This window comes from Diadema setosum, chromosome 12 (genome assembly GCF_964275005.1).
Source record: "Diadema setosum chromosome 12, eeDiaSeto1, whole genome shotgun sequence".
NCBI classification, from domain to species: domain Eukaryota; kingdom Metazoa; phylum Echinodermata; class Echinoidea; order Diadematoida; family Diadematidae; genus Diadema; species Diadema setosum.
Genome location: NC_092696.1, coordinates 16,879,151 through 16,902,241, shown reverse-complemented (window position 1 = coordinate 16,902,241; position 23,091 = coordinate 16,879,151). Strand labels below are relative to the sequence as shown.

Below are 23,091 nucleotides of genomic sequence, written 5' to 3'. Positions count from 1 at the left end.
TCTATTAATATTGCATGGTAGACTAAGGACTTGTGCATCTATTGTACAACAGAGAGTATGTCAAACCTTCCAGTATAAAAAATATGACAATTACAATATGCAGAGACGCCTAGAAAGTGTAACGTGAGTAACGTGGAATTGCCCATTACTGGCAACCGGGCAGGCATGTTCATTTACACTCTGCATTTAAATGCAAAATTTGTAGCTGTTAGAGATCTGTTTTATTGCTGTCACACAGGTAAAAGTGTATTTATAGGCACTGTACTTCATCTTAAAATCATACTTGCCAAAAAGCGGTAGAATCCAGGATGCCTAGATGCGAACAGCGTTAGCTTGAATGCTAATGAAATCTTTCAAAAGCGGTAGTCTACCGCCAAATGCGGTAGAGTTGGCAAGTATGTAAAATGAATACTTTTTATCACATATCAGTGGGAAACAGTTACAGTCAATTCAATGATTATCCATGCTAATTGTGCAGTATTTTTTTTTTTTAATGTACATGAATTATCAATAGCAATTTCATTCTACCTTCACCATAGGATGCTCCCTTTGTACATCTCCTTTTCCTACATATTCCAACACGACAGTCATATTTCCTGGCCTGGAGATTTCCTTTGACATATCTAGGCTCCTTACTGCTCCAAGTTATTGCCATCCCCCCCCCCCTTTTTTTTATAGTGGGGTCCATCCAGTGCACCTTCATTTCTTGTTCTCCTATTCATTCACCTCTCTGTGTTCCACTTCATAAAATAGTAATCACCCCCATCCCATCCTTATAGTGCTCTCAAGTAATGGCTACCATCTCTGGCATTGAGGAGGTCCCTCCCTGTACTGTTCCCAACCACTGCAGGGAAAACACTGACCACTTTATTGTGTCTGTACAGTGGAGCCTGACCCCTTGCCTACCCCCAAGCCATGACATTGGCTTTACTGAAGTGTCCAAACACCCAACCATTAGTCTACTTTAGATGAAGATCTTTGGCAATCATGGACCCCAAGCCAATTTGGTACTTTACAATGACAGTTATCATGAGGACCCCAATCCGTGTACTAGACTAGACAGATGTTTATGTGAGCTCTATCCCCTCATGAATGGAGACATTCTGTTCAAAGTCAAAGTTTCATTAATGATAATTGTTTGTTTTATTTAATCCTGTTAATATATTTTGTTTTATAGTTACTAGGCTTGAGCAAATTATTTCAGATAGAGCCCCATTTTTTTTTTTTCAAATCAAAGTATCAACTTTTTTTTTCTCCAAATGTTTCTATTAAACAACTCTTTTTGTCTAAACAGTTGTGATTTATTTTACTGGGGGGAAAACTGTCATTAGGACAATACTGCAACCTGTAACGACAGTGTGAAATTTGTTCTTGGGGCTGAAAGAAAATTGTTAAAGACAGCCTCAATCAATGTGTCATGTGACAGGTCATTTTGGCACAGATTTCCGTTTGGTACAAACAGGAATAGATCTACAGTTGGAAATTTCCTGTCTTTTGTTCTCGTGCATGCATGATGTGCGACACTTAATCACAAAGCAGTACAAAGGTTATCATGCAGCCAGCATTTCATACAGAGCAACATATACATGTCACTCTTCATATTATTGGAAGCTTGTAGTTGCTGGACCTTGATTTTTTGTTATTTAGTAATTACTTTATACTTACCAGTACTTTAATAAAGTTGAGATCCTTGGATTTGGGCTGGCTGTAGGCCCTATAGTGGGGAATACATATATTGGCATTGGTTTGTTGCTTTGTTTGTTTGTCTGTGCGCAAAATAACTCAAAAAGTTGTGAATGGATTTGGATGAAACTTACAGGGAAAGATGAGAATGACGCAAGTAACAGCTGATTAAATTTTGGTAGTGATCCAGGAATTTTTCATGGATTCTATGAGGGATTTTCGAAATTTTGGCAGGTAGGGTGAAATGAACTTGGAAGTCCAAGAGCTCTGCGTATTTCTGCGGTTTTCATATGCACACTAGAGTGCGTGCTCTAGTTTCTGGTCCGGGGCGAGGCGTGCTGCGCAGCGGGCATTGATAACGTAACAAAAGGTTTCTATACAGCGTGTCCCAGAAAAAATGAAACTGGATTTCCATGCAACTTTTTACTATCGAAATCATACATTTTCTCTATGAGATATACATCAATGGAAAGATAAACTCTTCTTCTTTCATTTGATGTACAACTTAATGTTCATTGTTCATGTATGACTGAGTTAGAACGATGAAAAGTGGTGCTATCAAATTTTCATTTGCACGCGCAAATGGTGATTTTAAGTGAATTTTTCAGATTAACAACGTTACGTTTTCGAAAAACACAGTTCATAACCCAAATATTCATATTTTCTTCTTTCATATGAGCCCTTACGCGTCAAATATGAATAACGCATGCTTGAGAAAAATCTGTATGAAAGCATGCTTCATTTCTACCAATTCTACGAATTTTATAAGCGAAAAAAACAAGCATTCAGCTCTCCCGTCTTAGCCTTAGACAATGGGCTCATCTGCACTATTGAATTCACACAAAACAACCGCAATGCTACAGTGAATGTTGTTCGGGGGGGGGGGGGGGGGGGGTATTTACAGAGAAGGAGGTATGAGACGGACAGCCCTTTGTTGTAATTTATTTAGAATAAGCTATGAGATATAATTATTCATGATAATTGAAGACTAATATCGTGACTATTCTCAGGCTGCACGCAGTCCAATGGCTACGGGAAATCAACATTACAACAGTGATACACATTTTGATGACTTTATAACTCAAACTTATTTCACTGTTTTCATTCCTCCCTACATTTCCCTCACGCGTGGTTAGTCCTTCATCACTGACAGGGTTTTGAAGTTTTTGAAGGGGGTGGCGAAGCAGAAAGAGAGGGTACATCACTTTATTTATCACTGAACTTGCGCTTCTGACATTTCAAAGGTACAACTGCAGGGCAGAAAGTTGTCTTTTTTTTTTGGGGGGGGGGGGGGCTCGGACGTTTTTTTTTTTCGGTCCGTTACTCCCACCCTACCTTCCCTAACATTCCGCTGATGAACAGCCTTTGCTCTGTAGTTAGCTGCATGGTCAGGCAAGCTCATGATCATGTGTTAATTCACGACCCTATTCACAACCGAACCGTCTGTAACATTCCCTTGTACCCCCTCCCTTCATGTTTGTGGAAATTCATTGAAGCATGAAGGCCATTGTTATCTGCCAAGTCGGGCAGGAGTCGGGAAAGCTAACTGCTCCTTTTTTACAATCTATCTATCAGGGTAAAATGTAAGGATATTTTCAAATTAAGTTTTCTCGAGCAGGCGTTGATCATTTTTGCGCATGGGATATCCTATGAAAGGAAAAAGAATGGATATTAAATCTATGACTCTATCTTTTGCAAGAGATTGCTGGAAAAGTCTAGAAAATTCATTCAAAGTTGCCATTTGCTCGTGCAAATGAAATTTTAGTAGCACCACTGTCTATTGTTCTAACTCAGTCATGCATGAATTATGAACAACGTGTTGTGCATCGAATGAAAGAAGAGAAGTGTATCTTTCAATCCATGTACAACTCATAAAGCAAATATGTGATTATGATCGCAAAGAATTGCAATGAAACTCGGTTTCGTTTTTTCTGGGACACGCTGTATTGGGAAATTGGGCGATTTTCAGCATGCATACGTATGGATAGAAATCACTGATCTCCACAGAAGAACAAGATCAGTAGTGGAAATGAACTGCTTGGGGGAGGTCTTTGCTCTCAGAGTGCTTTTTCTAGTTTGGATCATGGATTCCTCTGTTTCATGCTTTGGCCCCTGGTTCTGGAAATGCCTACTCCTTAAAATATTTATTTACATCAAGTTTCTGAATCCCATTAAATTTATAAGCATACCAATTTGGAGAACCTCTGCTCTTTGTCTCCTGTATATGCAAGCACCTCCAAACCCAGGACTTTCAGTCTGTCCAACAATGTACTTATTTTCCCACTTTATTTCCAAAAGTGTGATGTAGGTGGGTTAAGGCAGCGAAGTGGGCACTGTTTTGAGAAATTGGCTTTGAATTTTTAATGCAGTCGAGCGGGAATAAGATATAGTTGTAGCAACTGGACACAATGTCTTGATTCAAACCACCACTATGAAAATTTTCATATATCAGATTTTTAAAGTACCAAGTAGGCCTACATGTATCCTCAGACTTACAGCTGTTTGGACAGAGAGATCATGAGAATACATCTTTGGGTCAATAATCAAACTTTCATTTTGAGACCAAATTGTGATTCTTTGCAATTTATTTTTTTCATGGTCATATTGATATCTCTGACTTTGTCAGGGTAATGTGGTGATAGCCACAGTTTTCAATGTACAAAACCAACAATTTGTTATAAGTACAAAATCTTTGTCAATATAACAAACAGGATACCAATCCATAATTGAATGAAAGTAGTGTTTGAGTTTTCATGGAGATTACTTGAAATGTATTAGCAATTATTATGAGGGGGAGGGGTATGTTTCCTTTAAAAAAAATCTAAGAAATTTGTTTGATCTTTTTTTTTGCTGTTTTTTTTTTTCCCACCAGCTATGTGGATGAAAACAAGGATCACTATGTCAAGAGGCTGTCTGATGCTGTGGCAATCCAAAGCGTGTCAGCATGGCCAGATAAGAGAGGAGAAATCACCAAGATGATAGAAGCAGTTGTAGCTGTGAGTACAGACAAGCCAGTTTGAAGTTTCTCTACATTCTGCGCATGAGCAGATATCGGTCACCTGAGAATAACAATAATTATGAGACTTATATTTATATATAAATGCATATTATCCAAATTGATGTAGTTCATGAATGGGTTCCCAGAAACCCATGTAGCGAGGGTCTTTTAGAGAAAGCAATTGCACATATGGTGCTCCAGGAATTCAGTCAGGTTTTTGTCAATCCCCCCTGATTGTTTGGTATGGGTAATGATGTCACTTGATTGTTGTTCAGTGTCATAGAAATGATACATTTTTGTTGTTGATTGCCACATCTCCTTATTGAGGTTGTAACACAGAGAGATCTTTTAAGCAATGTCATGGACAGTGCCTGAATGTTTTGTTCACATTGCAGTGAAAGAACCTTTGAAAAAGGGAGCTTGATATCATGAAAGCCAGCTAGATTACAAAAGTGGGTGGAATATTAGATTTACAAAGTACTGTTTTAATTTGGTGGTTTAAAGTTTAAGGTCACTAGAACCATCACTAACTGCCAACCAATCTTTTACGATGAACTTATGATAGCACTGTAAGTATATGATAGCTTTCAGTAAAAAAAAAAAAAAAAAAAGTCATCAAAATATGAGATACACATAGAAATGATTATAATGGGGATTTTAAAGTTTCACAAGATTCCATAAAACAGGGATGATTGATTCTGCTACAGAAACGAATTACACTGTGAGTTGATGGTGCCATAGCTTCATACATTTGTACAATACATTAGGGTGCGTTCGAGCGCTCTAAAGCGAACCAAAGCGAACTGAACTACAAGCGTACCGTACCGTACCATGCCAATTTTGGAGCGTTCGAGCGCTCTGTGGAGAAAGCGTACTCACAAGTTATTTTTAGAAAGGTCACGCTTGTTTGTAGCAAGAATGTCATTCACCCCTGGCGCTTGAACTACTTACAGCTGTCCAGAACAAAGAGAATGATGTTTTTGCATTGTGACGTATGCGCATGATACGTGCATGCTTTACAACAAACTTTTGGTACGCTCTGGTACGCTTGTGGAGCACATCGGGAAGTGGTCCACTTTTGGCTCGGTACAGTACAGTACGGTACACTTTAGGAGCGTTCGAATGCTCCTCTGGTGCGGGTACGGTACGGTACAGTTCGCTTTAGGAGAGCGCTCAAACGCACCCTTATATTGACCTGAGCACAAGGGCTTAGGAAATTTCCTATTTTTGATATCAGCAGACAGGCATGACATTCTGTAGATTTAAATCGGATTTCAGATTTTTTTTTTTCTCAAATCTATACACATTTTGCTTTTTTCATGTATCAATCTGAAAATTTTGATTTCCAATTCTTTCAATAAACCTCAATATCATCCCTGTCAAGAAAAACCTTTGGCAATTTAAGACATCAAATAAATGCTGTCTTGTAATAACTTAACACTTCAGTAAAGTCAGCTGTTTTTTGTTGCAACTGATTGACAAATTCCCTTCAAAATAGCAATTAAAGCTTGGTTGTCTAGTGGATACAATGCCTGTCCAGCAACCAGGAGATTGTTGGTTTGAGTCCAATCAGAGTGTGTATGCCCATAATTTTTTATCATGGCTACCACTATGAAAAATGCTGATCAATTCGATGCTTATTTATGTCCATGTAGGGCAATTTGTCAATCAGCTGAAATAAAAGCAACTCAACTCAAGCATTTATTAATGTACCTAATTGATTTACCATACCCACTGCTACAAGAATTAGAACCAGCTCTGTCTGTCGGATGGAAGCTCGGTGGTCCAGTGGATAAACAACTGTCCAATACTAATTAATATCAGCAGATTGTTAGTTTGAGTCCAATCTGAGTATGTATGCCCTTTTAAAAAACAAAAAAAAAATCAGAGCTACTACTAAAATACTAAATTACGTTGATGAAGAGTAATTTGTCAATCAGTTGCAACTACTGTTTATGTTGTTGTTTTATTTTTTTTTCCACTTAGGATCTGAGAAGACTGGGGGCAACAGCAGAGCTGCATGACATTGGTAAACAGACCTTATCAGATGACTCCAAAATTCCCCTTCCTAATGTCATCCTTGGTTACCTCGGCAAAGACCCAGCCAAGAAGACCGTCTGTATCTACGGACATCTTGATGTCCAACCAGCCAAGCGGGTATACATTCATGATCCATCTATGTACACGTTTGCCAGGCATGACGTAAAACATATGAAATGTTAAATCTATTCAAATAATATGTGCCCTTTTACTTCTCCCTGAAAGGTGCACTGTACATTTTATTTTCTCTAAATCTCATTTGACAAGTTAGCTGGCTTCCAGGTTTGTGGTGTCAATCTTGTTCCACACTTGTCATTTCTGATTATCCTTCCATAATGTATGATTATTGCATTGTATCTCGAATTTCCTGAACAAAGTGCTGCTGATACAGAGCTTCTTTTCTTTTCTTTTCTTTTTTTTTCAATAAAGAGCTGAGAAGAATGCAGATAATGTCACTTGCAGAACTGAAAAGAATGTTGTGTTTGATGGACTCTCTTGTGGACTTCTTTGTCATTTTGCCATTTGAAGACTGGGAAAAATTTGTATGGATGATCATGAAGTCTCGATGCCTCTCAACAATCATGATGTATAGCAGGGCTCGACACTAACGGTGGCCCGGTAGCCCGGGCCAGCAAAAAAGGTCAGATGTTTGCCTTTGGGCCACCAAAAATAAAAGTTAGTGTGGAGCCCTGTGTATAGTGTTCTCCATTTTGCACAAGTTGATTATCAGCTGCCAGTGTCAGCTCTCATTATTATTACTATCATCATCGTTATCATCATTCATATTACAGCGTTTTGATAGGTTCCACGACCTTTAATACATGTGTTGTCCCTGTACCAGCGTCCCATAGACAACTTTCTACTGGCTCCATCTGGTAGGATTTGTGCGATTGATGAGGCCCATATTGTCGATTAGATGAAAAGACTTTGTGTGTCAAATTTTTATGAAAATCACATTTTTGGAAGTCAGATAATCAACTGATGTCCTGTCTGAGTCCTAGCTGGGTATCGCCAAAAATGAAACCATCATGCCATGTGGTGATGTCTAAAGAAGAGATGATCCCATTTGTTATAGTACTTTATCTGCAATTTTTTTTTTTTGGTCTCCTGAACAGTAGACATTTTTGAGATACGAGGTTTTGTCACTCGAACAGCGATATAGTAGTCCATTGAAGTAGTGATCATTGATACCAGGTATCACACTGAATCACCCAACTTCCATGATGCTGGCCACACTTGGTGATAAAGCATTTTCATCTGCTGCTCCCAAACTGTGGAATCAACTACCCAAAACTCTCCGCAACCAGCAATCTCTCATCACCTTCAAGAAACATCTAAAAAGTCACCTGTTCCATTAATATCAATAATCCACTGGTAAAGCACATTTGAACAAGTACGTTTATGCAAAATGTGCTATATAAATGTATTAAAGATTATTATTATTATTATTGTTTTGTTATTCTTATTATTATCATTATTATTGTTATTACTACTATTATTATCATTATTATTATTATTATTATTATTATTATTATTATTATTATCATTATTATTATTATTATTATTATTATTATTATTATTATTATTATTATTATTATTATTATTATTATTTTTGTCCATTGAAACCCAGGAAGATGGCTGGGACACGGATCCATTTGTGCTCACCGAGGTCGACGGCAAGCTCTATGGACGCGGCTCCACGGATGACAAGGGACCGGTGATGTGCTGGATCAACGTGATTGAGGCGTACCAAGCCCTGGGGAGGGAAATCCCCATCAACATCAAGGTAGTGCTAGCCTTGCTTCCAAGCACTGTGCCTTTTTTTTCATGACCCCAAGGTTTAGCCTCAAATGTTCTGGTAAAGGTAGAAGTCATGCACAACATACATGTAGCTGTAGATGTTGTATAGAGCCTAGCAGTGGTCTGTGATTTAAAGGAGAACTCCGGATGATTTTCAGATTTTTACATTTGAACAACTATCAATTTGTTATACTGAGGACAGAGTTTCAGAATTGATGATAATTGGGGTGAAGAATAAGAATATTTTCCAAATTTAGAACAAATTGGAATGAACAAGGATAATGACATGGCAGAGTCATCATTAGAATGCATGAGTTGGGGCTCAAGAAAGCAGAACAAAAGAAGGTATGCATAGATTATACACAGGTGAACTCGCAGGCAAGCGGTATTGTAATGGAATTACACTGCTACATTTCTGAAATATGTGAGCCTCCCATGTCATCATCCTTGACCCCATTAACCCGTTGAGGACGAGTCCCGAGTATACTCGGGCAGATGTCTATAGGAAATGCGTGCTGTAGCAAAACCAGTCCGTCCTCAACGGGTTAACAGTGCGGAGCTAGGCCGATCCTTGGCCGAGCCCGGCCTCAATTGCGGGGCCGAGCCCCGCAATTTTGTCCATTTACAGTGCCGACTCGCCCCGGGCTTTTAATTCGAACCTTCCAGTATGTTGTTGTAGTGGTGCTCTGCTTGTAAACAAATTCAATTTGGTATAGTCTGGTTTCCAAACCCTTTGCCAACTGGACTCCACGCTTTGCCGAAGGAAAAATCCTTTGCAGGACAAAACCATCTTAAACTATACTAGTTTTCGACCGGCCTCTTCGCTCACTGTAAACGGGGTCCTTGTTCAGTGTAATTTGTTTAAGGTTTTTCAAAGTATTGTTTCTCTGCTGAAGAACCACAATAAATTCCACAAATCTATACATGGAGTTGTCTATTTATGTACTACATGATCTGAAATTATGAAAATTGTCTGGAATGCCCCTTTAACCCTTCACGCACACTGACCATATGGTCTGAGAGCACCAGGCAGACTTCTGAAACACATTATCTATTGGAAAATTGCACATGGCAAAATGAGAGCAGAATACCATTGTGGTCATTCATCATAAACCTGCAAAATGTTGCCAATTGAAATTGTTATTATGATTATGATTATGATTTATTTTATTATTATTATTATTATTATTATTATTATTATTATTATTATTATTATTATTATTATTATCATTATTGTTTTAGTCTAGGTGAGATTTTGCCAGGAGTAATTGTAGTCCGTAAATGATGAAAACGTGTCAAAATTTGCTTTCTGCTCAGTTCTGCTTCGAAGGGATGGAGGAAAGTGGATCAGAAGGCCTTGACGACCTGATCGAATCACAGAAGGACACATTCTTCAAGGTAGGACCTATTCTTCCATGACATGATGAAGCTATTAAAGGTAAAGTTGTCTTACCTCTCTCTTTTTCTCTCTCTCTCTCTCTCATTTCTCATTCTTACATCCTTCAAAAGTTGTTGTCTTCAAACTGGAGGGCCCATAAATGTCAGAATTCCCCCTTTTCTCAAATTAAACGATTTCAAAGATTTTGACAGGACTGGACCGTTGCTGTCTTGGTGCATATAAAACAAAGTTGAGCATGGCGTGGAATAGCACACTCTCTAGCCCATCAAGTTATATGGTAACTTTGCTCCAGAAATTCTCATCTTGCCGTCATCAAATTTGCAATTCTAGGTTTTTACTTTTGTTGTTGTTGTTGTTGTACAGCATATTTTATCATACAGAAAAATAGTAGGAACATTTTGGATTCTTTCAATCTGCACAGAATCAGAAATGCATAAAATGGAAGATTGCCCAGTTGAGATCAAAATACAAATGTTCAAATCTCCAAAAATTTTTTTGCCAATTTAAGAATCAGATATAATCTTGTAATTAAGAGGCTTCTTAAAATTTTGTAACTGAAAAAGCAATTTATCTAATATGATTCACAAAGGTCGAAATGAAAGATTATTTGTTTGTACTTTATCCTGGAATATATTAGCAAAGAATAGTAACAATTGTGATGATATAATTTCAAATACCACAAGAAACAACAGGAATGTGGTTTCTTGGAATTTATGGGTTGAGTGTGCCTTTTTGACAGGATGTCGATTATGTCTGCATTTCTGACAACTACTGGCTGGGAACAGCAAAGCCGTGCATCACATATGGATTGAGGTAATTAAAGAAGAAGAAGGAAAAAATGGTGGTTGGCATAGGAAACTGAATATTCGGGAGCTCCACCTAAAGATGTGACTTGGCATCACCAAACCTGCAATAGTTGGCAAGTAAAATGTAGACAATTTCATGGTACATTTAAAAACTGTTGCATATTTCACATTTCTTCTGGCTCACTGGAAATCTGTACCTTCTAGAACATCTTCATAATTTTTTTCTGCACATTATTGGATTGAATGGTTGGCTTCGTCAGTGATGACTGCTTGGAACAAGATGCGTATATTCTAGTAGTATTCATTCGAGCACGTGTGTGTGTGTTGTAGTTTGTGTGCAGGCCATACATTTGAATGGATCAGGCAGCACACACATTTTCATACTGGGATATCAAATTATTTCCTTTCTGTAAGTTGGATCAAGACAAAGGAGCATAAAGCAATTGCACAGTGTGAATTCAAGAAGCTGCAAATATATGGGTTTTTTTGTACCATTCAGCATGAAAAATTAATCAAAAGTTTCCAATATGAGACTGCTGAGCCTAGGTCAGATAACTATTAAAAAGAAAAAGAGACTTCAATTAACATATTTCATTTAATAATGAAAATTGAGATTGAAGTGATAGGATATCCGAGGTGTGAAATTTCTGAAATGTCTGAATTTTGTATTGCCTTTTGTATGTTCAAACAAACTATGTGGGTTCCTTTATTGTTAGATACGGTATGCAGTTTCCTTGAAATTAGGGTGGCTCCATTCTGAAACAGGCACACCTGCTAGCTTTACAATGGGGTCCTGTGGCGAATATGAAGCTATGATTTTGCCAGACAAAAAAAAAAAAATTGAAATTTGTTATTGACATGTTCTATGAAACTCATCTGATTTTCAGGGGTATCTGTTACTTCTTCATCGAGGTAGAGTGCGCCAAGGCGGACCTGCACTCGGGCGTGTTTGGAGGATCTGTGTAAGTTACCTCGGCGATCTCTGCCATGTCAAATGATCAATATCCCAACCCCGCCATTTATCCTTTCCCCCTCCCCCCCCCCCCAAAAAAAAAAAGAAGAAGAACACACACATACACACACACAAATAAAAAACAAACAAACAATGGTTCAATGACATTTGCTCCTGCGACAATTGCTCCCATCAAATATCTGCATGCTATTTAGAGCCAAACTTGAATTCTACTCACAGACATAATCCTAACCCTAATCCTATTGCTCACATCAAACTAAACGTAAACCCTATCACACCCCTAACTAAACCGTTTGTTTGTTTGTTTGTTTGTTTGGTTTATTTCTGCATTTTCTTTCTCCGAATACAATTGCAAATGAAAACAAAATGATACAGATACATACAAATCAATACAAAGAAAAATCATTTGCGTAACAACATTCAGTCTGAAGTGGCATAATTATGAATCAAAATAACATATTAAGGCATACTGTATCTATTAACAAAGGAGAAATCAATACAGGGGACGGTCATCATAAGCAGAGCTTGACGTGGATGAGGCCCTATCTGAATATGTAAGTCCCTGGAGAAAATAAGACAAGAGCAATACTGTGGCAGGAGCAAATTTCATGTCACCATTGTGACCAAAACGGCAGGGAAATCTATTGCTCTTTGCTCTTGTTAAGAGGCAATCCTGGACCAGTTAAAAGTTAGTTGGACAGAAAAAATGTGAAATATTAGCACAACAATGAAAGTTTTGTCAAAATGAAAGAGAAATTGGGGAAGGTATGAATTTGTGAAGTTTTACTAATTAAAAAAGAAAGAAACAGTACTTGAACAGTTTGTTATGAATATATACAAATGGATGAGTTGGTCTTTACCATCAGGCCTTCTGACCTACGTGTAGACTTGATCTTAATCTAACCTATGTATATGTTCAATAATTTTGGGGAGAGATGCATGATAAAAAACAAATTACCAGCTTCTGATTTGGGTTGGAGAGACAAAATGTTAGTCACCTGAATTTGCACGTCATAAGAAATCTGCACTCTATCATATCTTATCCCATTACTCTGCCTCTTTGCCTCCTGGCACAAATTTCTGGAAAGTGTACGCCAGTGAGCAGATAGTGTATGTAGTCCTGTGAATCCTTGTTGTGTGTAATACCATGGCCTTCCAGGTAGACGGAGGTATACTGTTGTGTGTGATTGAACTGGCTGTTAGTACAGTTGAACCTCTCGTATCCGGACAAGTCGGGACCGGGGCTCATCCGGATAAGGGATTTGGCCGGATACGGGAGACTCAATGCTTTATACATGTACATACAGTGTATGGTTACATACACATGTACTGATGTAGCCCATTGTAGTACCACATGTAGTAATGTGTATACTGCAACCTTTTCACTGTTACATTCAGTAAGAGACCCCAAAATAGAGTTTCGTGTTTGCAAGAATGAAATCATTTTCTTTTATAAATTCTTGAAATGATTTACCTAAATAATTATTAAGAAATGTATCAAGTAGATCTTGAAAATAAACCGTACTCGGCAAAGTCGACTGTAGGTCGCCATTGTTAGATTGAGTTGGGAATCCCCCTTTCCTCCCGTAATTATTACAAAAAAATCACGGCGAGATTGCGTCTGTATAATAGAGAGATCCGGATAAAGGGAGGCCGGATAAGAGAGGTTCAACTGTATTTGCAATTGGTCGAGTTTGGATCAATGAACTCAGGATGCTGATTATTAAAGTACAGTGCACTCCCATTATAACAAACATGGTTAAAACTAAATTATGGTTACAACGAAAAACAATGATTTTTATTGTTTATTTGTTTGGTTATAACGAAAGAAAACTGCCGGTTTCGAGGACTTTGTTACAAGGGTGTATAACGGAGTCCACTGTAGCACAGCCAGTTACAGCACCGATGCTGAACACATAAAAGGGTTTTGTATTTTTGATTGTTTTTTCTTTCATCATTCTCAGTAGCATTGTTTTATTTGTTTGTTTGTTATCTAATCATTCTGTCATCAGGCATGAGGCAATGGTTGACCTGGTGGCACTACTGAACAGTCTCGTGGACAACAAAGGAAAGATTCTTGTACCGGGAGTCTACGACTCGGTCGACGCCCTCACGGAAGAGGAGGAGGCCCTCTATGGTCCGATTGACTTTTCTCTTGTGAGTTTGTATCGTTGTTGGCTTTCGCTGAGATAATAGTACACAAAATATACAAACCATTCAAGGGTCTGGCAAAACCTTTGAGTTAATAAAGAGTCATAGATAGTAACTTTCACAATGGGCAAATTTAGGACCCTACTATATTTGAGTCTTGCCTCCAGGGAAAAGTTACTGTCTATGCTGCTGAATGCTCCAAGTTTGCTTGAGCCAAGAATATCATTGTACATATATTTGTGTTATATATTTATCATGTGTGTCCTTTTATGTTAAATTGCAAAGTCTTCATTGTTTTCGTGCTGAAGTATCTGTTTTCTTGATTCTGAGCTTCGGCGTAGAACTGCAAGAGAAGGAGATCTAGGGCTTCGTCAAAATCGGCTTTCATTTCTTTACGAAAAAATTATGAAATGCAGAAAGTCCATACCTGATCTGTTCCTGTCTGTCTTTGCTGTCATTTCCTTTGTTCTATTTCAACAATTCTTCCATATTTAACAGGTGAAAATGGGGATAGTTGTCAGCCATTTCACCATGGTCGCTACGAGAAGCAGCCATTGTGTTGATTGAGCTGGATTGTATTGCCCGCGCGCTGCGCGCCTTCCAGTGCAAAAATGTAAGAAATTTAGATTTCAGCAGCTTTTTTGTTTTGCTATCGGAATGCTAAATCTAGATATCAATCGCAGAATCAGCAATTGCATGATGATGGTAGATTCCAAAATGTGCTACTTTGTATATTCTGCCAAGTAGGAGATCATCACCCACTCTCATATATTTCTTGTGAAAGTTCCCCCTTTTTAATGCCCTGTGCTGTCATAATGTAGATTGAAAAAAACCCCAAACCTATTCATGAGGATTAAAAAAAAAAAGATACATTTGTGCGATGAACTAGACCATGTTGCATGTACAGCCCGACATCTCTTATCTGTCCTTTCTTTATCCGGATCTCTCTATTCAGTCTCGGTGTGATAATTACAGGGAAAAGGGGGATTTCGAACTCAAACAAAACTCCTACACAAACTCACATGAATTAGATTATTATTCCCAACATAATTAATATATCACATCAAATTTTCATCTAAATAACATGCATTCAGACATTCATTACCCCCAAATGACGGCAAGAACATGGACAAAAAACTTTTAATTAAATCAGGGGCATTGTACAGGCAGTTGTTCATTGAGCAAACTATCTGCATGCATTAAACATTGAGTCTCCCATATCCTCCCAAATCCTTTATCTGGATGAGCGCAAGTCCCGACATGTCGGGATAAGAGAGGTCAGACTGTATGTCCAAGAAAAAAAAAGAAAAAAAGAAGGTGTATGTCATGAGAAAGAAGCAAAATCAGGAAAATTTTATTGTTGTCAGAATATTGACTACTTTTCTCTGTGAATCCTAACTTAATTTATTTTATAGCAGAGTCTCCCTAGATAGACTGGAGTGATCAGAACCAAATGCTAGCTAAAATTCAACAAGGAAAATGGAACTATAGTTGTTCCATTTTCCTTGTTGAATTTTAGCTAGCATTTGGTTCTGATCACTCCAGTCTATCTAGGGAGACTCTGCTCCATCAAAAATGAACAGCATTTGTGATTATTATGTGGCATTTGCACAAGCACTGAAGCCAAAATTTTTGTGCGATCTATCTGTTAACATTCTACTGTAAAGCTGTTATTTTTGCGAATGTGGAGGTCATAGACGTTTTTTGCAAGATTTTTTTTTATTTTTTTATGTGAATTGACACAGAAGCTACTGCAAGTGCATTTTTCCCTTAGCGTAATGGACATTTTCTCATATTGTTAAATTGGCGGTCCAACAGTGATTTGCAAAATTTGCACAAATTAAACACTCATGAAAATAACAGCTTATACAGTGTGTTCGATCAGCATACTGGGGGAGTTTTCAGTGGTAGTTTATATTCAAAGCTAGCTGGAGTTTGGATGCAAGTAGAGTTGACATGTTCTTGGACTAGGGATGGATTTATCTGTGGTAGGTTCTGTGAATTGGCTGATAGACAGGACACTACTTTGACGAATGATGTAGGAACCTAATGAAATACATGTATCAGTTTGATGCACCAGATTGTTAGTAACTTCAGTCCTTCCTATCAACAAAACTATTCCCGCTCCTTTTGTGAATGAATGTAATTGCATCAAATGAATCTGTTCAAATTTATGATATTCTTCTGTCGAGATGTTTTCATTGCAACTGATTGACAAATTGCCCTGCATCGACGTAAATAATAATTTATTTATTAATCAGTTGCAATGAAAAATCGCGACGGAAGAATTTCATGAATTTGAATATTACAGTACCTGCTGTATGCTATAAGGATTAGAACCAACACTTACTGTCAGGTGGAAGCTCGGTGGTCTAGTGGAGATGACGCCTGTCCAGAGATCAGGAGGTCGTAGGTTCGAATCCTGCTCGAGTACATTATGTATGTATGTCCATGATATCTTTTATCATGGCTACTACTGAAACACTGATCAATTCAGTGCTTATTTACGTCAATGTAGGGCAATTTGTCAATCAGTTGCATTTGAATATAATTGATTCATTTTATTGGCAGGATGAATACAAAGGGCAAATTGGAGCCAACCGTCTCCTCCATGACACAAAGGCGAAGATTCTCCAACACAGATGGCGCTATCCATCGCTCTCCATTCACGGTGAGATCCTCGACTTGTGACATTTTTATGTGCAGTGGGCTGGCCTAGGCTTTGCACATTTTACTACATAGGTTTGAGGTATTAACGAGATCTGTCCTTGACTTGATACAGGAAATATCAGCATATACATTTTTGATGTTGTTGTTGTTACAGCATCGATATCGTAATGTGTGAGAAAATACATTTGAGCTGGTTTATTGTAAATTTCTGGGAGACCTCCAAGCCAAGCAGAACTCCCCAAATGCCCAGCCCTGATAAATTAACTTCATGACTTTAGTGCAAAAAAAAAGAAAAAAAAATGAAAAGAGAGAGGAAAAAAAGAGACTTTCAACACTACAATTATAGTACAAACAAAGGGAAAATTTATCTAGTGACCTAATTCTTTCTTGTTGCTAGCTACAATTGTATACATGCACCTGGTTCCAACCCTAGCCAAGATAAGTGGGCATGGGCCATTAATGCAAGTGCAGGGAAAATGTGCAGGTGAGGACTCAAGCTTGTGTCTCCCAATATTATTTGGCACATTTTGGCTTCATGTACCCCAAATCAGACTTCCTTGGTAGCATACATTGAAACCAACAATTTTAGCATGCCTGAAACTATCATGAATTACGTTAGGGGCCAAGATGCATGCAAAGTTCTTGTCTACACAATGTATCAAATGAAAGTGGCAATTGATAAAATTTTCATGCGCGAAAAAGGATGTTGGCTCCAATTCGCATAAGTATCATGCTATGAATGTTTCTGGTTGTATGGTACACCATGTACTTAAAAAATCACACGCCTGCAAGGCACTCGATATATGGCATCATCGTTATCGGCAGCAGCGCTGTTGTCTTTCGGTGTGTTACAGGCATACAGGGAGCATTCAGTGAAGGTGGGGCCAAGACGGTCATCCCGCGGAAGGTCACGGGAAAGTTCTCCATCCGCATCGTCCCGAGCCAGACGCCCGACGGGGTCGCAAAGCTCGTCGTTGCGCATCTGAACAAGGTCCACAAGGAACGTGGCTCGCCGAATTCCATGAAGTAAGGGATAGTTTGTGTGCACAATCTGCCCCCCTGATGGAAGTGTAGAGTAATTCACCAGAACACACCAAGAGAATCCTATTCATATTTTATTGGTCACTGCTGTGGGCTTTGGTTTAGTGTTTCTTTTTTTTATGCCTCCGCCACGAAGTGGTGCCGGAGGCATTATGTTTTCGGGTTGTCCGTCCGTCCGTCCGTCCGTCCGTCCGTCCGTCCTTCCGTCCGTCCGTAATGAATTTTGTGGACAAGGTAACTATCAAAACCTGTTGAGGTATCCTAATAAAACTTGGCATGTATGTGTATTAGGGGGTGAAGTTGTGCCTATCCACTTTTGGGTGCACATGCTCAAGGTCAAAGGTCAAAAGGTCAAGGTCAAATACATAAAATTTCACTATTTCCACCATATCTATTGAATGCCTGAAGATATTTTCTTGAAACTTAGTGTATACATGTATTACCCAATTAAGATTCTCTGGTGAAAGTTTGCGTCATGAAGTCAAAGGTCAAAGGTCAAAAGGTCAGGGTCAAATACATGAAATTTCACTTTTTTCGCCATATCTATTGAATGCCTGAAGATATTTTCTTGAAACTTAGTGTATACATGTATTACCCAATTAAGATTCTCTGGTGAAAGTTTGGGTCATGAGGTCAAAGGTCAAAGGTCAAAAGGTCAAGTAAAAATATCAAAACTTCTTTTTTTTCTCTGTGCCTTGGAAAATTGTTCAAGGTATATTCATGGAACATAGTATATACATGTACTGACTGGAAGTGATTATCTAGAGAATGTAGGGTTCATGGGGTCAAAGGTCAGGGGTCAAAGGTCAAGTGCAACACTTCAAAATTTTACTATTTCCCTCATATTTATGCAATGCCAGCAGGGTTATTATTTTTTTACACTTGGTGTATGCATGTGTAACCTAATAGAAATTCTCTGGAAAGTTTTTTTTTTCTTCTTTTTTTGCCTCAAAGGTCAAAAGGTCAAAGATCAAGTGAAAGTTTTGAACTAACTTTTTCCTCCATATCTCGGAAGTGGCTCAAGTTATCTTGAAACTTAGTACATGTTATGCATGTTCTACCTGAAAGTGATTATCTTATGAATTTTAGGGTCAAGAGCCAGATGAAAATGGTAACAATTTACTATTCAATTCAGAAATTGCACTTTTTCTCCACACCTGTACCTTGAAAATTATTCAATGCCTAAATGTATGAATGGGTCAAAGTCAAGTTAAAGTCCTTAAATCCCTAGATAAATGCTCTCCTATTCATCCAATTAAACCTAGGTCAAGGAAGGTGAACATTCAACACATTTGTGACAAACTTGTCATTTCAATATTTTGCCAATTTTGTGAAAATGTAATCACACATTGTCCACATGTACTATCTAGACCTATTGGGAAAATCATGCATTATGGCGGAGGCATACCAGTCGCCAAAGCGACATTTCTGGTTATTACTTATTTGAAGTGATTGCTCAAGAGGCAGTATGCTATGTCTATTATTAGTGATATCCAAGGGAATCCATCATAAGGGGCTCGCTTACAACAGGGTAACTATTTAAAAGGTGACTTCTGTAGTTTGGATTCATTGTGCACTGTATTTAGTTGCTCTCTCTTTTAGGACATTAACAACGAGGTACTGCATTCAGTGGTCCCCGACCTCTTTAAACTGAGGTCACCCTGTATAGGCTTACACTTCATTGTCTGCATAAAGCACACAATGTACTGCATGTAGTTACGTATATGTTATCTGGTGCATACATTGTGTTCATTTTAATACTACTACAAATAATAATTATAATACATACATACAATTTCTATAGCTCCGTTCTCCACTTTGATTGAATGCTCAAGGCGCTTTACATCAAAGCAAAAAGACTGAAGATACAAGTACATCACCGTAATAGAAGAAGATGAAGAAGCAGAAGAAAACTAGAAATGTCGCTATGGCGACTGATGCCTCCGCCATAATGCATGATTCTCCCAATAGGCGTATAGTACAATGTCTTTACAATGTGTGATCCATGACAGTTTCACATAACTCTGCCCCCCCAAGGAAAAACGCAGTATCTACATCCAGCTCCATTTCTAAACAACCGAGATATTCACCATTTTATATTTTTGCCAAAGCCCCTGGAAAATATGCTCTTTTGAAAAATTCCTTCATTGTGGAATTTTAGTCTATCTAGCTACCAATTTTCCTGGAAAATATCATTTTGTGTTTTTGTTTTGTTTTTCAGTTATTGATGAAAATGTAGATACTTTGGGGAAACCCCACGCAATTGACTGATTTCCCCAAGGAAAAACGCAGTATCTACAATGGAACGAATTTCCCCAAGGAAAAACGCAGTATCTACAGCGGAATGACTAGGATTAATCTTCTGCCATAATTATGTATGCATGTATACATCATTGTTCCTGGGGCCCTGAGGGATGCATCCTCCACCCCCCCCCCCATTTATGCCCTAATTACAGAACAGGCTTCATAAGATTATTAAATAACAGATCGTTCTTGGAACGTTTTGCTTAAAAGTGTATCCCAGACCGATCTTGCTGTAGGCCTAACGTTATGTCGATACGTGTTTAATATGAAGCTTGCCAGGGCTGTAATGTGATGCTACATGGCCTAGCCGCTAACTAGCATCTAGAATACTAGATCTAGATCTGTACAGTCTAGGTTACAGTCTGTCTAGACCAAAATAAATCTAAATCGGATGTCTGGACCTAGATCGATCTAGACTAGGTCTAGTTTTTATATCGTTTATTCTAGGCTGGCTACGTAGCAGGCTACACGAGTCTACTGCCTCAGGCTATACATGCACGATGCTCACAGAAAAAACAAAAATAGCCTAACGTTAGAACTGCAGAAGGTTTAAGCCCTACACGAGCCAGGACTCTTTGATTAGAAAAAAAAAATACATCTAGAACCGGTCTAGAATGAAGTGACATCCGCTCTCTAGGCCTATTCCTTCTGGATTGAACCTAAGTTTAACGTCATGTAAATTTGTAATGTAACTTTTTTTTAGTTGTAAGTTAGAATCTATGTAGCATGCAGCATGGGATCATGCATGCATTTTACGCAACCCAGTCTCACTAGGGTCTAGACACTGTCTAGATCCGATAAGAATTAAAATACAACTTATTCTTAACTGTCTCTATTTTGTCCATTTACCGTGGGTACCTATTTTTCACATGGACCCTAATCTATTGTCAACTATGTAATTTTAAGACAGTATGGTATGGAGTAGATAATTGAACATTGACACTTCACTAGACTTAGGTCTAGGATTCTAAAAAGTGGTTAAGTTTTAGACTTCTTACTACAGGCCTGCCCTAGAGTAGGCCTATTCAAGTCCTACACTAGATCTTTCTTTAGGCTTTCGGAATACAGACCCTGAAAGTTCTGATTAACGTTAAGTCTAACATTAGAAAAGAGACGCAAGACTCAAACGTTACTGTCTAGACAAGTCTAAAATAGGCCTAGGCCTACTTAGACTTAGATCTAAGGGAGGGTGTAACAATCATGTTACATAACCTGACGTTTATCCGATACAACACAAATAGATCTAGATCTATTGCCTTTCGACGAAACTTTCGGATTCGGAGCCTGAGGAATTTTGACAAGGGTCTAGGCATAACAAAGTTACTTCACAACAAGTTAATATTGAAATAGTACGGATAATGTTCATCATTGAGGTAGAATATGAAAGAATAAAGCTGATCGTTTATCACACGAAGCGAAGTAAACACAAATGTATGCATTTGTGTTTAGGATACCTAGGGCCTACCTCGCTTCGTGTGACAAACATGCATTTGTGTTTACTTCGCTTCGTGTGACAAACAATCAGCTTTATTCTTTCAATATTGAAATAGTTTTGAATAACTTACTCATTATCTGCAGATAAATTTTTCTTGAGGGCTAGGCTCACGAGTAATTTTCCCCACGACAGCATTTTGTTTTATTCCAAGTACACACTCCCACTGTATGCTGACTAGCCGGGCCCTGTGCTGACTGTACTGCTGCACAGCAGCAGCTAGCTGCAAGCTGTCAGTGTTGTGTTGTATTGTTTAATGTGCACTCGGTTAGTCTTAATCACACACTGTGTTTTATATTAGGATCACGATCTCATCAAAATATTTACTAATCAGTATTGTTTCGGTTAGATATTTTGAACATTATGTCTTATTATTGAGTAAGTATATCTAAAGAAAGTAATTTACGTTCAAATTACAGAATAACCGGCAAAGTATTCACATATATAAATAACAGTGTCTGGTAATTAAGACTAGCTTTGTAGATACTGCGTTTTTCCTTGGGGAAATATTCATCATGTAGATACTGCGTTTTTCCTTGGGGAAAGTGCAAGTTAAGTGTAGATACTGCGTTTGGCAGTTACGGAAAAGTGGCTTTCTAAACATTTTTTCAAAAATCTGAATATGTCATATGAAGAAGGATTGCCCACTGACTATATTTATGCAAAAAAGTGAAAATCGCCAAAAATGTTAGATACTGCGTTTTTCCTTGGGGGGGCAGAACTGGCAAAATAATGAAATGACTGGTTTGTCAGAAATGTCTTGAACTGGGTTTGCTATAATTTTCTAAGAGTGCAGGTACACATATTTGGGGAATTTTGGGAAAGTTTATGCAATGAGTAATTTCCAAGGTACGAAGAAAGAGTGTGATGACGGTACAAAAGAGATTTTTTTTTTTTTTTTTGGGGGGGGGCATTGAAACCTGGCCTTTGACCCTTAACCTTTGACCTTCTGGCTGGAAATTTCCCAGAGAATCTCCATTAGGTAATGCATGTATTAAGTTTTGAAACTAATGATGCAAGCATTGCATATACTAGTATATGAGGGAAGTAGTAAAATTTTGAGGAGTTGACCTTGACCTTTGACCCCTGACTATTGACCCATGACCCCTAAATTCCCTAGATAATCCCTGCCAGACAGTACATGCATATGTACCAAGTTCCACGAAGATACATTGAAGCATTTGAGAGAAAAGTAATATTGCAACATTTTCACCTAACCTTTGACCTTTTGACCTTTGACCTTATGACATGAAACTCTCTCTGGAGAATCTTTACACAGTAGTACATGTCCACACCAAGTTTCAAGAAAATACCTTTGGGCATTGCATACATATGGGGGAAATTGCAACATTTGTAGCATTTGACCTTGACCTTTTGACCTTTGACCTCTTGCCAATGTCACTAAAATCTACTCAACTAATTGTCCCATCATACATCATCCTTGGACCAAGTTTGGTGAAAGCTGCTTCATCCAGTTTTGAGTTATCACGTAAACAGATAAATTTCAGGATTTGACCTTGATCTTTGACCTTTGACCTCTGTCCGATTTCACTGAAAAACTAATCAAGTAATTGTCCCATCATACATCATCCTCCAACAAAGTTTGGTGAAATTTGCTCCATCCAGTCTTGAGTTATCGCGTAAACGGATACAATTTCATGATTTGACCTTCACCTTTGACCTTTGACCTTCAGCCGATTTCACCCAAAATCTAATCAAATAATTGCCCCATCA

General features: G+C 38.2%; 1 protein-coding gene and 1 non-coding gene across 2 annotated transcripts in view; both read left to right on the top strand.

Moving 5' to 3' along the window:
* LOC140236140 (cytosolic non-specific dipeptidase-like) overlaps positions 1–23,091 on the top strand; it is a 41,242-nt gene that overhangs the window by 4,700 nt on the left and 13,451 nt on the right. Inside the window, exons 2-10 of the mRNA XM_072316110.1 lie at positions 4,556–4,679; positions 6,668–6,838; positions 8,352–8,507; positions 9,839–9,919; positions 10,660–10,733; positions 11,614–11,688; positions 13,712–13,856; positions 16,422–16,521; positions 17,375–17,546. Coding sequence (XP_072172211.1) covers positions 4,556–4,679; positions 6,668–6,838; positions 8,352–8,507; positions 9,839–9,919; positions 10,660–10,733; positions 11,614–11,688; positions 13,712–13,856; positions 16,422–16,521; positions 17,375–17,546 — 1,098 coding nt within the window. The remainder of the gene's footprint in view (positions 1–4,555; positions 4,680–6,667; positions 6,839–8,351; positions 8,508–9,838; positions 9,920–10,659; positions 10,734–11,613; positions 11,689–13,711; positions 13,857–16,421; positions 16,522–17,374; positions 17,547–23,091) is intronic.
* On the top strand, positions 16,213–16,285 carry Trnas-aga (transfer RNA serine (anticodon AGA)). The gene has a single exon. It is a non-coding gene; the product is annotated as a tRNA-Ser (tRNA).